This window comes from Kryptolebias marmoratus, linkage group LG4, assembly GCF_001649575.2.
Source record: "Kryptolebias marmoratus isolate JLee-2015 linkage group LG4, ASM164957v2, whole genome shotgun sequence".
NCBI classification, from domain to species: domain Eukaryota; kingdom Metazoa; phylum Chordata; class Actinopteri; order Cyprinodontiformes; family Rivulidae; genus Kryptolebias; species Kryptolebias marmoratus.
The window spans coordinates 3,431,720-3,446,975 of NC_051433.1; the positions used below are offsets into that span (position 1 = coordinate 3,431,720).

Below are 15,256 nucleotides of genomic sequence, written 5' to 3' on the forward strand. Positions count from 1 at the left end.
TACCACTGCTACTACTACTAATAACAATGATAAGAAACCCTTGCTCTTTTCCGACATTTTGTCAGAATGTCAGAGAACATCGGAGGTGTAAATATTTTTTATTTTTTTAAGCAAATATTGTATAGTATAGTATATAAGTATATAGTATAGTATACTTTATGATTTTTTATGTTAGATAAAATGACAAAAAAAATAATATAATTTATATGTGCTTCTTTTTCATCTCTCTTTTTTTCTTTTACATTTTTCCTTTTATGCTATCTGCCCATTTTACCTAAAGTTTAAAATATTTTAATTAACAACAAGACTGGTAATTTTTACAATCACTGAAACAGTTTCTGCTAATGATGTTTAAATAAAGTATAAATTGTTTTTTTTAATTATTGCTTTTATATGACGACTCAGCCGCAATACCACATATCTCCACACGAGGACGCTATAACCTCAAAACATTTATTTATTTAATTTATTATTAATAACAATAGAACAATACAGAACTTACAGAATATACAAAAATAATAACAACGACCATTTCACATTCTTTACTGATAAAATATTTTGAATATTCCTCCAGAACTTGACAATTATTTTTAATCCGAACCTCAGCTGCGATACCTCATATGTCCACACGAGGGCACCGTAACCCCCAAACGCTTTGAGCTGACATTTATTTATTTTATTATCAATACAATAGAACAATACAGAACTTATAGAAAGTACAAAAATAATAACAACGACCATTTCACATTCTTTACTGATAAAATATTTTGAATATTCCTCCCGAACCTGACAATTATTTTAAATCCGAACCTCAGCTGCGATACCCCATATGTCCACACGAGGGCACCGTAACCCCAAAACGCTTTGAGTTGACATTTATTTTTAATCCGAACCTCATCTGAAATACCACATATGTCCACACGAGGGAGCCATAAACCTAAAAACGCTTTTAGATTATATCTATTTTTATCCGAACGACCACAGTGTCAGATTCCACCGGCCGTTGGGTCTCCTTTCTGCCCGCCAGCCTCGCCATGTTGTTGGGGTAAATCTGTTGCCTCAGTTTTTTAAATAAATGTTTCTTTGTTTTGGCTAGGCTATCATCTGTTGAAGTCCCACCATGTCGAACGTGTCCTACCACATCTCCAACCTGTTGGAGAAAATGACATCAACTGACAAAGACTTCAGGTACAGTAAGAAAAAAGTTTGGGAGCAGCTCTGGATGTGAGTTGACACTTTTTTTTAGCCTGATGTCATCATGTAAGTGCCATTTTATTACCCTGTGAGCCGTGTCACCTCTCTGAAAATCAAATCTTCATTAAGTTTTTAGGAGTTTGATTTGTTATCGCCCGCATTAGAAAGGGGAAAGGCGGGCAACTCTGTGTGTGTCTGTTTTTAAAATATCTCTTGATCTACTGGACGAATTTTCATGAAACACACAGGAGGTAATCATTAGATGCACATCTATAACCCTTTAACTTTGGAAGTCAACACGATTCAAGATGGCCGCCACAGCCAACTAACCTTATAAATCACAAAAATGTCTATAACTTAATGAATTTTACACATATTGAGCTAAAATTTGCTGTGGTAGTACCTGAGAGTTATCCCCAACACATACTCTGAGCATTAACTGATCGCACTAAATCTGTTTTTAAAACTTTACCATAAACTATTAAGGTCAACTCTGTCTGTCTGTTAGCAAAATATATCTTGAACCACTGGATGAATTTTAACAAAGTTTTCAGGAAATAATCTCTGGACACACATCTACAACTAATCAACATTTGAAGCCAACCCAATTCAAGATTGCCACCACAGCCAACTGACATTGGCAAGCACAAAAATGGCTATGACTCAGCCAGTTTTGAAGATATTAAGCTAAAATTTGGTGTGGTGGTAGCTGAGAGTCATCAACAACACATACTCTGAGCAGAATATCTTGCGTAACAACATTATTTTTAAGGTTTGACCAAAATGTCTACAACTCTGGTACTTCTCAACACAAGATGATCTTTGGCGTGAAAGGCGGAGGGCGACATGCATTCCTTAAAAGAATGCTAGGCCTTTAATAAGAAATCACATTTCAAAGATTAATCTCTTCTATTAATCTCTTAGATTTGACAAACAGTTTAAATCTTTTATGTTTATTTTATTATCACACAGAGGGACACACGAACACTTGTATTATACCAGAGTCTTTTGTATTTCCACTAAAATACACCATAAAACATCATGGAGGTTTTCATACAGATTTCGTGCGTGTGTCCAGATTCATGGCCACGAACGACCTGATGCTGGAGCTGCAGAAGGACAGCATTAAACTGGACGAGGACAGCGAGAGGAAAGTGGTGGACATGCTGCTCAGACTGCTGGAGGACAAGAACGGAGAAGTGCAGAACCTGGCTGTAAAATGGTAAAAAAACACTTTTAGTCACCTTTTTGAGTCTGGAAACAGAAACCTGGATAATCAAATCAAATGGACTGAAGTGTTTGATGTTTTCAGCCTGGCCCCTCTGGTGGGTAAGGTGAAGGAGCCTCAGGTGGAGGCGATGGTGGACATCCTGTGTGTGAACATGACGTCAGATAAGGAGCAGCTGAGGGACATTTCCAGCATGGGACTGAAGGCTGTGATTGCCGAGCTGCCGCTGTCTTCCTCAGGTGAGAGACGGGTTTTTATCTCAGCTGTCTTTTTGTGTTGGAGACAAAATAATCAAACATCAGTCTGACGTTACGGAGGTTCAAAACGTTAAATAATGCTCCAGTAGGTTTTGACATGAAAAAGTTTTACTGCATTTGTGTTATTACACTTGTTATAATTAAATATTAGGTGCACTGAAATGAGAACAGTTATTTCTGTATTTGAAGACATTAAAATTCTCCCAAACAAAGAGAAGATGGAGCAGGGTCCTGTTCTACGAAGCAAGTTCAGTGGTCGTACTGTGAAGCTGGTTATCAGCTGTTAACTTAACCCAGATTTTCTGACTCTGGATCTGTGAAGAATGAAGATGGAAGAAAAGCCAAAAACACTCAAATTATTGATCTTACTCATAGTGCTGCCACGTCATTAAAGCAGAAGCAGATGCAAACATAAGACGACTTGACGAAGGTGAAACAGCAGGAATTGTTTATAGTTTAGAGATATTTATTTTAAAAAGTTCCTGATCCAAAAACAGTTATTAAAACGAGCTTCAGAGTCTTCTTCTGTTTTATGCAACATAAGTATTCGGTTCTGCTGAGGTCTCTCTCATCAGGACGTTGCTCAAAGTCAAAAGCAACAGTGGACACGTCCCCTCCCCCTGCCATTATGCACCGGTGGCATTTTTATTTTGCAGTTTTTGTTGGCTGAGGACGCGGCGCGTTGGCATGAGCGAGCTCTAATCCAGAAACCCAGCCCGCTCCGAAGCAGGTTGGGTTTCTGTTGCCGCAGTAACAGACCCAGGTAGAAAGTAAACCAGCTTCCCGACACTAAACCTGAAGTAGTTACCTCAATAAGACACTAATCCTGCTTCGTAGTTCAGGTCACTGGTCCTGAAACCGCTCATTTATAAACAGCTATGTGTACAGTTTCTGTTGTATACTGTAGGTCCATACCAGTCCTGATGTTTGGTTTAAGATGGATGCTTCCTTTCTAATCTAACTCTTTTATATTTCCATGGGTCCACAGGTTTGAGTCTGACAGTCGGTGTCTGCAGGAAGATCACCTCCCAGCTGATTGGAGCTTTGGGGAAACAAGAAGATGTGTCTGTCCAGTTAGAGGCCCTGGACATCCTGTCGGACATGTTAGGAAGGTAAATATGAGTCCGTTCTTATGAAGGTGAGGTCTCAAAGACAGGAATGAGGGGTGGAACCAGATGGAAGGATGGACAGGGTCATTCTGCTGGGGGGTTATTAGGGCTTCTACATTTTTGGCACCCAGTTATGGGAACAGAGTAGTTAAAGCTTCACAGCTACACAACTGATGCTATTTTGTTAACAAAACCTGTTTAACAAGGCAGAAAACCGAAGCTGTTTTAATCAGTAATTGTAGATTTTGATTTTCCTGAAGGTTGAGCGGCGCTCTGGTCAGTTTTCACGGCTCCCTCCTCTCTAGTCTGCTGCCTCAGGTAACGAACAGACGTGCTTCTCCACAGCGCTGCTGCTTTTACCGACATGCACCTCCATTTGTTTTATCCCTCAGCTAACCAGCTCCAGAATGGCGGTCAGGAAGCGCTCCATCTTGGCCCTCGGTCACCTGGTTCCCTGCTGTAGCCCCACCCTCTTCTCCCAGCTGACTGAACACCTGATCACAGAGCTGACTAAGAACCCGCCGACCTCAGTGACGAGGACGTACATCCAGTGCTTGGCGACTGTCAGTCGGCAGGGCGGCCATCGAGTCGGTGAGACGTGACACTTTATTAACATCCAGCATCAAACGGGAAAAAACTACCTTAACTTATGCCTAATTTAATGATTTTATACATCCTAAATAAAATAAACAGGACTATAAACAGATATTTAAGCATGAACTGCAAGTTTTGATTGAGGCCTGTTGATGTTTTCATTTTAAACGAGTTCTCAGAGCTTTTGTAATTCTCTGACTTTACATACAGAACCATAACGCTAAATGTTCAAGAACATAAATGGATCAAAAGCTGCAGAACAAACTTCTGCAAATTGTTTTCACTTTTTCCTTTCTTAAATAGAAAGTGAATGTAGATGAGAGCTGGTCACATCTGAACAATACAGGATGAAAAAAAGAGTAGATATCTGATCCGGATGCTCCATTTTATTATAAAAAAAGATGTAATTAAGTATAAAAGACATCTGCTTCCTGTTTATAATGCATCCTGATGAAAGTCTAGTCTCTGAAATGTTAGAATAAATGTTCATTTCAAACATTTTACTTGCTTTATTATGATTTAAATGCTGATATCAGTTCACTGAAGCTGGAGTTTCCTTCCTTCAATGGATTTTGTGTTTTGCAGGGGAGCATTTAGAGAAACTGATCCCTCTGGTGGTGAAGTTCACCAGCGTGGAAGACGACGAGCTGAGGGAATATTGTTTCCAGGCCTTTGAAGCTTTTATACGAAGGTACACACACACACACACACACACACACACACACACACACACACCTACACACACACACACACACACACACACTGCTTTAATCATTTCAGAAAACATAACGACTTCCACGCATTTCTTTTCCATCTATTAACTCGGTGTGTAAACCATCAGGGGAAATATAATGAGCAGCAGAAATCAGCTCAGAGTCAGATCTGCTGATAATCAGGAGCGTATAATTTACTGACGACACACAGAACCTGTTTTTAGAAGCAGACTATAAACAACAAAAACAGACTCTATTTTTCCCCTTTTAACATTCAGATGAGAAACCTTCACAGTTTACCTACATTCAGATGTTTGTTTTCTTATTTGCGTCTCAGAATCAGACTCTTCCTCAGTGAGGAAGAGTTATTAAAGCCTAACATGTGGCCTGATTACAGAAATCGGGAAACATTTTGCACTAATGTGTGATCTATCTCTGCAGTGAGCTGTCCAGGCCTGCGAGATCCGTAAACAGATCTCAGTAGAAGTCAGATTTCCTCCTCAGTCTTTTCTCCTCAGAAACAGAAGAGGTCCAAATGAAAATGATGGCACTATATCTGTCAGAAGTTAGCAGGAAAAAATCAAGACCAGAAACCGCAGTGTTTTTGTTTAGCGGGTGTTTCAGGACTTTTTTGCAGTTAATTAAAAATAATTTGGCCTGGCTGCCAATTTTTTTTTTGTCCAAACACAACTGCTCCTGTTTGTCTCTCGTGTCCTGTCCGCTGTCGGTCAGGTGTCCGAAGGAGATGTCGCCTCACGTTGCCACGGTGACTCAGCTCTGTCTGAAGTTCATGACCTTTGACCCTAACTACAACTACGATGACAGCGAGGAGGACGAAGAAGACAGCATGGACGTAGAGGACGGACTTGATGAAGGTTTCTGAGACCCATCAGTGTGTGTGTGTGTATGTGTATCGGCTGTGACTCGTTCTATTCCTGACAAAGAGCTAAAAAGTGTTCTTGTCACAAGATTTTATTCCTCAAAGTTTTGCTTGCAGCTGTTGTTTTGTTGTTTAACTTGAAGACTTGAACGTCAGCACAGATTGCTGTTTAATCCGATGTCCTGACTCGTTCCAGAATCAGACGACGAGTACAGCGACGACGACGATATGAGCTGGAAGGTCCGCCGCTCTGCAGTCAAATGTCTGGAGGCGCTGATCAGCACCCGCAGGGACCTCCTCCTCTCCTTCTACACCTCCGTCTGCCCAGCTCTGCTGGCCCGATTCAAGGAGCGCGAGGAGAACGTGAGGGCTGATGTGTTTGCTGCTTTTTCAACGCTGCTGAGGCAAACCCGCGTGGGTTCGAGTCACCACGGCCTCATCACGGCTGCTTCAGACCCGGGGGTGAGCCGCTGGGAGGAGGAACCAGCAGTCGCTTTGCTGAAGAAACAGGTGCTGATTCTGGGGGTTAATAACTGGGGTGTTAAATGCAAAAGAAGGTTTTCAGTTGTGATTTAAACCATCATCATTGTTTTGTTAAAATTAGTTGATGTTTTTCACTAAAACTTGCATAAAATTGATTTTCTCCCAGTTGATTTTTAAAAAATTTGGTTATACTACGAGTCTGTTAGAGGCAAAAAAGAAACTAAGGTTTGCTTCCAACAGGTGCTTCATATATTTAAAAAGAAAATCTTTAATATCCAGTTTTGTCCTCAGTTCAGAGATAAATGCGTAAACATGTGTCTCCATGTCTGTGTTCAGGTTCCAGTGATCGTTAAAGCTGTCCACAGGCAGCTGAAGGAGAAGAGCATTAAATCTCGACAGGGATGCTTCTGTCTTCTCACAGAGCTGACTCACACCGTTCCTGGATCCCTGGAGGAGCACATACCTGCGCTCATACCTGGTACACACACACACACACACACACACACTAAAATATGACTAAATCTTCACTTAATTTACATTTTTGTTCCCCCTCTTTTGGTTTTCGGTTCAAATCGGTCCTCACAAAAGTAGACAAGTACACACACTTGTCTGTTGTTACGCTTTTCTTCCTACTTTTTTCCTCTTCATCCCTCCCTCCTTCCTCCAGGCATCATCTTCTCCCTGACAGACAAATCCACCTCCTCCACCATGAGGATCGATGCTCTCTCCTTCGTCAACGTCCTCCTCCTCTCCCACCCTCCACGGGCCTTTCAGACACACATGCAGGTTCTTCCAACCTTCATCTCTGTTTTGTTTAAAAAAAGGAAAAAACTATCTGAAAATAGGGAATAATTTTTAAATCATGAAGTGGAGTTCCCCGCTCCACCTCTTAAGAAAAAGAAATGAAAAAGTGCAGCAAATTTGCAAAACATAATTAAGAATTATTCACATAAATATGAATAAAATGTGGAAATTTAAAATCTAATGCCAAAAAAATAAACAAACAAACTACAATTTATACTGTATTTCTGTATGTTCTGTAAATGCTTTTTAGATATAATAAGGAACTTCATTAAATTACTCTTTTTGTGTATAAAACTATGAAATCAATCATAAAAAGGTTATCCTGAATTATATCAAAAGGTGCAGTTTGGTAGAGTTTACTCTAGTAGATTTCCAGATATATATACTGATATGTAAATCTGAAATGCGGGTATGCACTCAATGTAAACAAAACACTGAATCCACTTTGAATCTACCAAAAACCCCTTGGAAAAAATAGTGCAGATTTTGTTATTTTGCTGTTATAATTTTTCATGTGATCTTTTAAACGTTCCAAGTAAAACCTCAGATCTCTGTACTTCTGAGCAAACAGCAGAGGAACGAATCATCTGGTTCTGGCTGTGGAGGAACCATGTCTGTGTTGTGGTTCCTGCAGGTTCTGCTGCCTGCAGTCTTGTCGTGTGTTGAGGACACTTTCTATAAGATCACCTCGGAGGCTCTGCTGGTCACTCAGCAGCTCATCAAAGTCATGAGACCGCAGGGACAGGCGGACACATCCGGAGGGTTTGACCCAAAACCGTTCGTCAGAGAGGTACTGGAGCTCAGGCCTGTTTTCTCTGATCTGTGAGGATTTCATTTAATTCTCCTCTACATGTTCCTGGTACACTTTGTTTGTAGTGGTTCAGCTGTTGGTGTTATGTGTTTTACTCCCTCTCCTGTTCTCCATAAAGTTTTGTTTTTATTTTTCCAGGTGTTTTCAGTCACAATGAAGAGGCTCAAAGCAACAGACATCGACCAGGAAGTGAAGGAGAGAGCCATTTCCTGTATGGGCCACATGGTGTGTCATCTTGGCGACCACCTGGGGGCGGAGCTTCAGGGAGTCTTGATGATCTTTTTGGAGAGATTAAAAAACGAGATAACCAGACTGACAGCAGTTAGAACCATCACTCTGATTTCTGCTTCCCCGTTAAAGGTTCTATAAGACATTGTTTTTTTTTCCTCTCTTATTTGACTGTTTTTAATTAAAACATAAAAATAACTTCCGTCCCCCTTCAGATTGACCTGTCAGCCGTCCTCCTGGAGGCTCTGTCCGTTTTGGGGTCTTTCTTGAGGAAGAACCAGCGAGCTCTGAAGCTCGGCACGTTGGCGTGTGTCACAGCTCTGGTCACTCATCACGCTGCTAGAATCAAACCCGCAGCTCTTGAGCCGGTGCTGAACGAGATCCCCCCTCTGGTGGATGAGAGTGACATTCACGTATCACAGGTACTTCCTTAAAGGGGGGGGTTAGCTGTTATTGTGCGGAGTACATATAAACAGGCAGTATCTCACCTACAGTCGGAGTGATTTCAGTTTTTTAGGAGACAATACTAATGTAGGGGTGGGCTCTCAACCCAATCCAGGATGGCCACCACAGCTAATCAACCTTAGCCTACACAAAAATGGCTATAACTCAGTCAGTTTTACAGATATTGAGCTAAAATTTGGTTTCAAAGAAGCTGAGAGTCATTCACAACACATACTCTAAGTGCTAACGGATCATGCAAAATATCGCAATATTGTGCTCCATGTTGTTTTCAAGCATTGACTAAAACGTCTGTAACTCTGTAATTTCTCATCATAACATGTTCCTAATCTAAGACATTTAATTAAGACTGGATTTATGTTAGTATCAATGTTACTTTGTCTGTTTTATCAGGCTCTCCTGCTGCTCTTGGGACATCCCAATGTCAGCACTGAATCACATAGGATTTAAATCATGACTCTACCTGCTGCAATTTGGTGTAATAATGATGGAAACCCACTGTGTCTGTGCTTTTCACACAGTAACTCTGTTGTAAATACTTACTGTAACTTTTTTAAGCCAAAAAAGTGTCTTTAAACCCAGATAAAACAAAAATAATTCTTGACTAAAGCGATAAAATAAGCTTCCTGTGAGAAACTCCACATTTTACCGTAAGTATGTTTCTGTTCAGGTGTCCATAACCCTGCTGACGGTCATGGCCAAAGCCTTCTCCTCTTCTCTGGCAAAGATCAGCTCATCTGTGCTGCCAGGAGTCTTCAGACTCATCCACTCCCCTCTGCTGCAGGGCGGTGCTCTGGGAGCCATTCTGGACTTCCTTCAGGCCCTGGTTCTGTCCAAAGCCAGTAACCTGGGCTACAGGTGAGGCGGAGGGAGATGGTGAGCACAACGTTTAAAACCGTAAAGGCCTGGCACTCTTTGAAGGAGAGTGTTAGACTGAGATCATCTTATGCTGAGAAATGTTTTGGTGGAACCTCAAAAATAACAAAATGGGCCAGCTTTTATATTAAAAGTTTCCTTTTTTAAAAGAAGTGTAAAGATGGTTATTTGTAAATTTTGCGTAGCACTTGGAGTATGTGTTGTGAATATCTCTCAGCGACAATCACAATAAATCTTTGCTTTATATCTGTAAAATTTACTGAGTTATAGCCATTTTTGTGTTTTCTAAGGTAAGCTGGCTGTGGCGACCATCTTGAATTGCATTGACTTCAGATGTAGACGCACATCCAATGATCATTTCCTGAAAGTTTCATTAAAATCTGTTCAGTGATTCTTGAGAAATTTTGCTAACAGTACAGACAAACAAACGCACATAGACAAAAACATTGTCACTCCTCCTTCGCCTTCTGTGATAACAAGGACAAGTGCTGTAGTCGGGTCAACGAATATCTGGTGGGAAAGCAGTTCAGGGCTGATAACCGATAATGTTTTTGTTGACCCACAAGGGTTTATAATTGCTGATAATAATCAGGTCGTTTTAGAGCTGACGTTGCAAATAATAACCAGCAGTTTAGAAATACAATCATGTAAAAATACGGTGTTTCCCTCAGGCTCGTAAACAGCTGTTTCATCAGGAGACGTGAAAACCTTCCAAAACTCACAACGCTGAAGTCTCTTTAGGTGATTAAATGCTATTATATTATCTCCCAAAATATAAAAACAGCAGAGTGAAACCCGATCAGAGCTCCCCTGGCGTCACCAGAACAGATTAAATCACGTCTCCGGTGTGTGGACGTCACTCCGAGTCACTCTGAGTCACATCTGAGTCAGCTCCGCTGTGTTATTTTAAGAAATCAGTAATGACGTGATTACAGTTTTAAGGGGAACTCCACAAATTCCAGTGGATAAAAATCAGTCCACTAATCACAGGCAGTAATACTCGGTCTGCTGAAAGTGTTGTAATGTCTTCTGTGGCTCTGCAGGACTTCAGTCAAGGAATAATTCGCTTCGAGCTGGTGTATGACACGAGCAGATGATATCTCATGTTCGGACTAACCTCAGGTTCTTGGCCTCGTGTGATGGCAGGAAAGCTGATCCGCTTCTCCAGAGGTTCGGGTGGTTTTTGTTGGACATTTTCAGTGACATAAGGACGATACGTCAGATGAGATCAGGCTCCTCAGACGTCTGTAGAATATACATTAACCTGCGGTTCTGTTATGACAGGACAGCAACGGTTTCTGTTTATGAAGCACAACAATGCAGAGTTCATTCCATCGAAGTGAAATAATCCCGTCATGCTGCAAGAGGGGAAAGGCAATAATGTTTTGCATCTGTAGTGTTAGCAAAATATCTCATGAACCAGAAAGTCCATTGTTGTCAGAGTAAATTGTTCTGTTTGAATATTTCCTCAAAGAAAATGTGATTTCTGTCTTAGTAGTATAGTTTTCTTTCCTCCAGTCAGTTGCTGAAGTCTCTCATGGAGCCGTTTCAAAGCTCCAAGTCCTCTGCAGACAGCACTGTCCTGCACAGACAGTCCTACCACTCTGTCGCTCGCTGTGTGGCCGCTCTGTCCTCAGCTTCGCCCAAAGACTCTCCGGGCACCGTCACTGGACTCATGCAGCAGGTCTGGGACACTGTCTTTCTTATAGTTTTGATTTTAGCTGAGAGCGAACCCAGTCCCTGTTATCAGCAGCGGCTATTTTCTCTGTTTCTGGTGGCGTCACTGATGTTAAAACAACTTGTGTTTGTGTCGTTCAACCTCTCCTAACTGCCTCAGGTTAAAAACCCTGGCTCTCCAGAGTCGGCCCGAGTCCTGGCTCTGTTGTGTCTGGGGGAGGTGGGGAGAAGCGGCAGTCTGGGAGGGAGTAAGGAGGTGCAGGGAGTCATCCTGGAGGCCTTTTCCTCCACCAGCGAGGAGGTAAAACACTGAATAGATATTAGCTGTAAAACCAACCTTACCTGACTGTAGATGACAGCGTTGTGTTTGGTTTCCAGATAAAGACAGCAGCCTCTTGTGCGTTAGGCGGCATGGCAGTCGGTAGTCTGAACGAATTCCTGCCCTTCATCCTGAAAGAGATTTCAGCTCAGCCTCGAAGACAATACCTGCTCCTGCACTCCCTCAAAGAAGTCATCAGGTGTGTCTTCACTGGTTTATATCACGTACAGCATCTTCTTCTTATCTTTGTATTTTCTCCAAGTTATCTCTGAAATCATTCGGAACCATTTTAAATAATTTTTACAAACCAACTTTATACTTCATATGCAATGCCATCGATCTACTCCTGAATTCTTTTAGATATTTCAGCTATTTAAACATCAAAACATGTAGCTTATTTGGGAGATGAATGTGATGTTTTTTGTAACTTTTATACTCTTCAAAATATTTAACTTTGTTTACAAATGTTTTCTCCATAGAAATACATTGAGATTTCTTCAACTCCTTCAAAAGCATTGTTCTCTTTGAAACTTGCTTCATTATACTTGCCTTATATTTGTCTTCCTGTGCTTCTTTAAGCTGTTTTTGCTAATTGTAGGTTTTAGTTACCATTCTGCCAGTTTTAGCTTTTAGCCAGCTTTTCTTGTTTTTAGGTAGCCCTTTGCTTCTTTTAGCTTGTAGCTAGTATTTAACTTTTTTTTAGCTGGTGTTTTGTTTGTTTATCTAGTTTTCTGTTAGCTTTAACAGCTCTGTTTCAGCTGCTTCAGGAAATTCCAGCAGTCATTCTGCTCTTAGCGTTCACACTGCATTTTCTGAAAAAAAACCACAAATTCTCTGGTTTCTAAATGAAAACTTTTGAAGATGTGATAATCTGGCGTCACGTTATAATTGAAGCTGGGTCCGTCTCTCTCCTCAGCGCCTGTCCAGCCTCTAGTCTCTCCCCTCACGTGGAGTCCATCTGGGCTTTGCTGTTTCAGCTCTGTGAGTGTCCGGAGGAGGGAACCAGGAATCTGGGGGCCGAATGTTTGGGAAAGCTGACTTTAGTCAACCCGGCTCAACTTCTGCCCAGACTAAGACAACAACTTAAAACTGGTATGACGCAGATGGAGAGTACTTTGATTTTGAGTTCAGCATCTCATATCGTGCAGTGAAGTTGTAAGAGTTAAATGGGATTTTGCTCTAGATTTTTTTTACTCAGTGTTTCAGATGTCTTTGTGTTGTAGAACTCAGAACTCAGCTCAGCCTGAGAGTAATCTGCAAGACAGCTTTTTTTGTTGTTTCTCATCAGCTGAAAACCCACCTTTGTAATGTTTTAACCCAGCTCTCCACCTGTTGTCCTGCAGGTTCTCCTCTGGCTCGCAGCACAGTGGTGACAGCCATAAAGTTCACTATTGTTGACCATCCAGCTCCCATAGATTCACTGCTGAAAGACTGCATGGGTAAAACACACAATCACAGCTGGCTTTAGTTATGAGAACGAGTCTCGCAGGATTTCTAAATTGAACCCGTAATTTTGCATTTGTTAGAAATCTTACTTTGAGGTTTCTGATTTAGAAATACCGATTTGAACACAAATAATAACTGAAAGGCATGAAGAAGACTGAAAGGAAAACTGTTCTTTGGATTAATCTTTCTTGCTGAATCTGACCAACTATCTGGAGCCTTAACTCCAGATTTTTTTAACGTTATCTTGATTCTGTTCTTCTTAAAGACAGAATCAGTTTATCTTTTCTTGAGTCAAAGTTACACGAGCACACACAACAACGTCCTGCGTTTCTCTGTGTGTAAGGTGACTTCCTGAAGACCCTGCAGGATGGGGACATCAATGTGCGCCGTGTCGCCTTGGTGATGTTTAACTCTGCAGCCCATAATAAACCGTCTCTGATCCGAGGACTTTTGGGAAAAGTCTTACCTCACCTTTACAAGGAGACTCAGATCAGGAAGGATCTTATCAGAGAAGTGCGTTGGCTGACAGAGAAGCTGCAGATATGAATGATCTGGGCTGGTTTAATATTTTATATGTGCTCCACAGGTGGAGATGGGGCCGTTCAAACACACTGTGGACGACGGTTTGGATGTGCGTAAAGCTGCGTTTGAGTGTATGTACACACTGCTGGACAGCTGCCTGGAGGGGATGGATGTCCTGCAGTTTCTGGATCACGTAGAGGAGGGACTGAAAGACCACTACGACATCAGGGTGAGCAGAAAACATGTCGAGAAATAAACATCCCACGAGCCGGTTCTTTGACTGTACAGATCTGCAACAAGAGTCTTTTTTGACCTTTTTTTGTCTCACGGTTGTGTTTCTGTCCTGTAGATGCTGACCTTCTTGATGTTGGCCAGACTGGTCTCTTTATGTCCTGCTGCTGTTCTGCAACGACTGGACAGACTGGTGGAGCCTCTTAAAGCTACCTGCACCACCAAAGTATTAAAACACACACACATCCCCCAATTAGTAAATTAAGATTTAATATAAAGAAAAAAAATTGTGGATTGATTAATTTGTCTTAAATGTTAGAAAGAAACTGGACAACCTGCTAATCAAAAAAGTAAACATGTACACTTTATGACTGTTCCCAGTGGACTAAAACCTCATCTCCGTCACCTCCACCCCCCCCTGCAGGTGAAGGCCGGCTCTGTGAAGCAGGAGTTTGAGAAGCAGGACGAGCTGCGGCGCTCTGCCATGCGCGCTGTCGCCGCCCTGCTGGCGGTGCCGGAGGTGGAGAGGAGCCCCAGTATGGCCGAGTTCGCCAACCAGATCCGATCCAACGCTGACATGGCGTCCATCTTCCAGAGTGTGCAGGGAGGGGACGGAGGGGGTTTAGGACCCACAGAGAGCATGGATATGAGCTAGACACTGGCTGATTATGTTTTTATCAATGTGTTTAAGTACTACAGATAAAGAAGTTCTGTGTTTTTGGTTAGGTTTGTTACAAAATATTAGTCTGGTGTGATATCTTCCTCTCTGACACAATAGATTTTATTTTACTCAGGTGAAAATGACTGAGTGGACTTTAAGCTTATTTATCCTGATTTTGTACTCTTTACAGCAGGAAATTTATTTCACACGAAATAAAGAGGAAGCAACACTGTGGACTCTTCAGACTGATTAATTTGTTTGTCAAGCTCTTCCATCAGGTTTGCAAAAACCTAATTTCCAGAAACAAGAAGTGCACAACCTCACCTCATAGTTGTGGTGAAGTTGTGCTCATTTATTCAGGAAGAAAATGTGTTTGAAATCACCACTAAAAAACGAGTTGCATAAGGCTTCAAGCTGTTTTCTTCTTTTAAACACTGACAGAAACAAGACAATGTGTTTTACGATTTATGATTGTTATATGATATGTTTTTAATATTGTGCTTTACTGCCATCTGCGGTGTATGAAGTAGATCCAAGATTCAAAAAGTCAAACACGGAAAAGCAATCCAAAACCAAAATGGGCTCAAAAAATGAAGCAAAATGTATAAAGATGCGATTTAAAATGTTTATTTTTTTGCTAATGTGGTTTTGTGTTGCCTTTTTATGTTTGAGTGATTCATAAATCAAGTTCAAGTGGATTAACAAATAATAAAATTGTGAGAAAGTCAGGCTTTGTTGAGACAAAGTTTTATTGTATCAAA

The 15,256-nt window shown here is 41.2% G+C and overlaps 1 protein-coding gene across 1 annotated transcript; it reads left to right on the forward strand.

The window, feature by feature from the left end:
* The first annotated feature begins 991 nt into the window (after positions 1–991).
* On the forward strand, positions 992–14,729 carry cand2 (cullin-associated and neddylation-dissociated 2 (putative)). The gene is made up of 24 exons (XM_017431515.3): positions 992–1,188; positions 2,273–2,416; positions 2,507–2,661; positions 3,668–3,791; positions 4,049–4,106; positions 4,181–4,379; positions 4,968–5,073; positions 5,828–5,970; positions 6,172–6,485; positions 6,795–6,936; positions 7,126–7,244; positions 7,897–8,052; positions 8,212–8,433; positions 8,517–8,723; positions 9,434–9,621; positions 11,158–11,323; positions 11,477–11,617; positions 11,695–11,834; positions 12,552–12,727; positions 12,979–13,074; positions 13,425–13,594; positions 13,668–13,832; positions 13,953–14,060; positions 14,259–14,729. The coding sequence occupies exons 1-24, from the start codon at positions 1,121–1,123 to the stop codon at positions 14,487–14,489; spliced, it is 3,738 nt and encodes a 1,245-aa protein (XP_017287004.1). The 5' UTR covers positions 992–1,120; the 3' UTR covers positions 14,490–14,729.
* Positions 14,730–15,256: the final 527 nt, after the last annotated feature.

Coding starts and splice junctions, on each gene's coding strand:
- cand2 (XM_017431515.3), top strand. CDS start 1,121: ATGTCGAACGTGTCCTACCACATCTCCAACCTGTTGGAGAAAATGACA. Junction 6,486..6,794: donor TCGCTTTGCTGAAGAAACAG/GTGCTGATTCTG, acceptor GTCTGTGTTCAG/GTTCCAGTGATCGTTAAAGC. Junction 14,061..14,258: donor AAGCTACCTGCACCACCAAA/GTATTAAAACAC, acceptor CCCCCCCTGCAG/GTGAAGGCCGGCTCTGTGAA.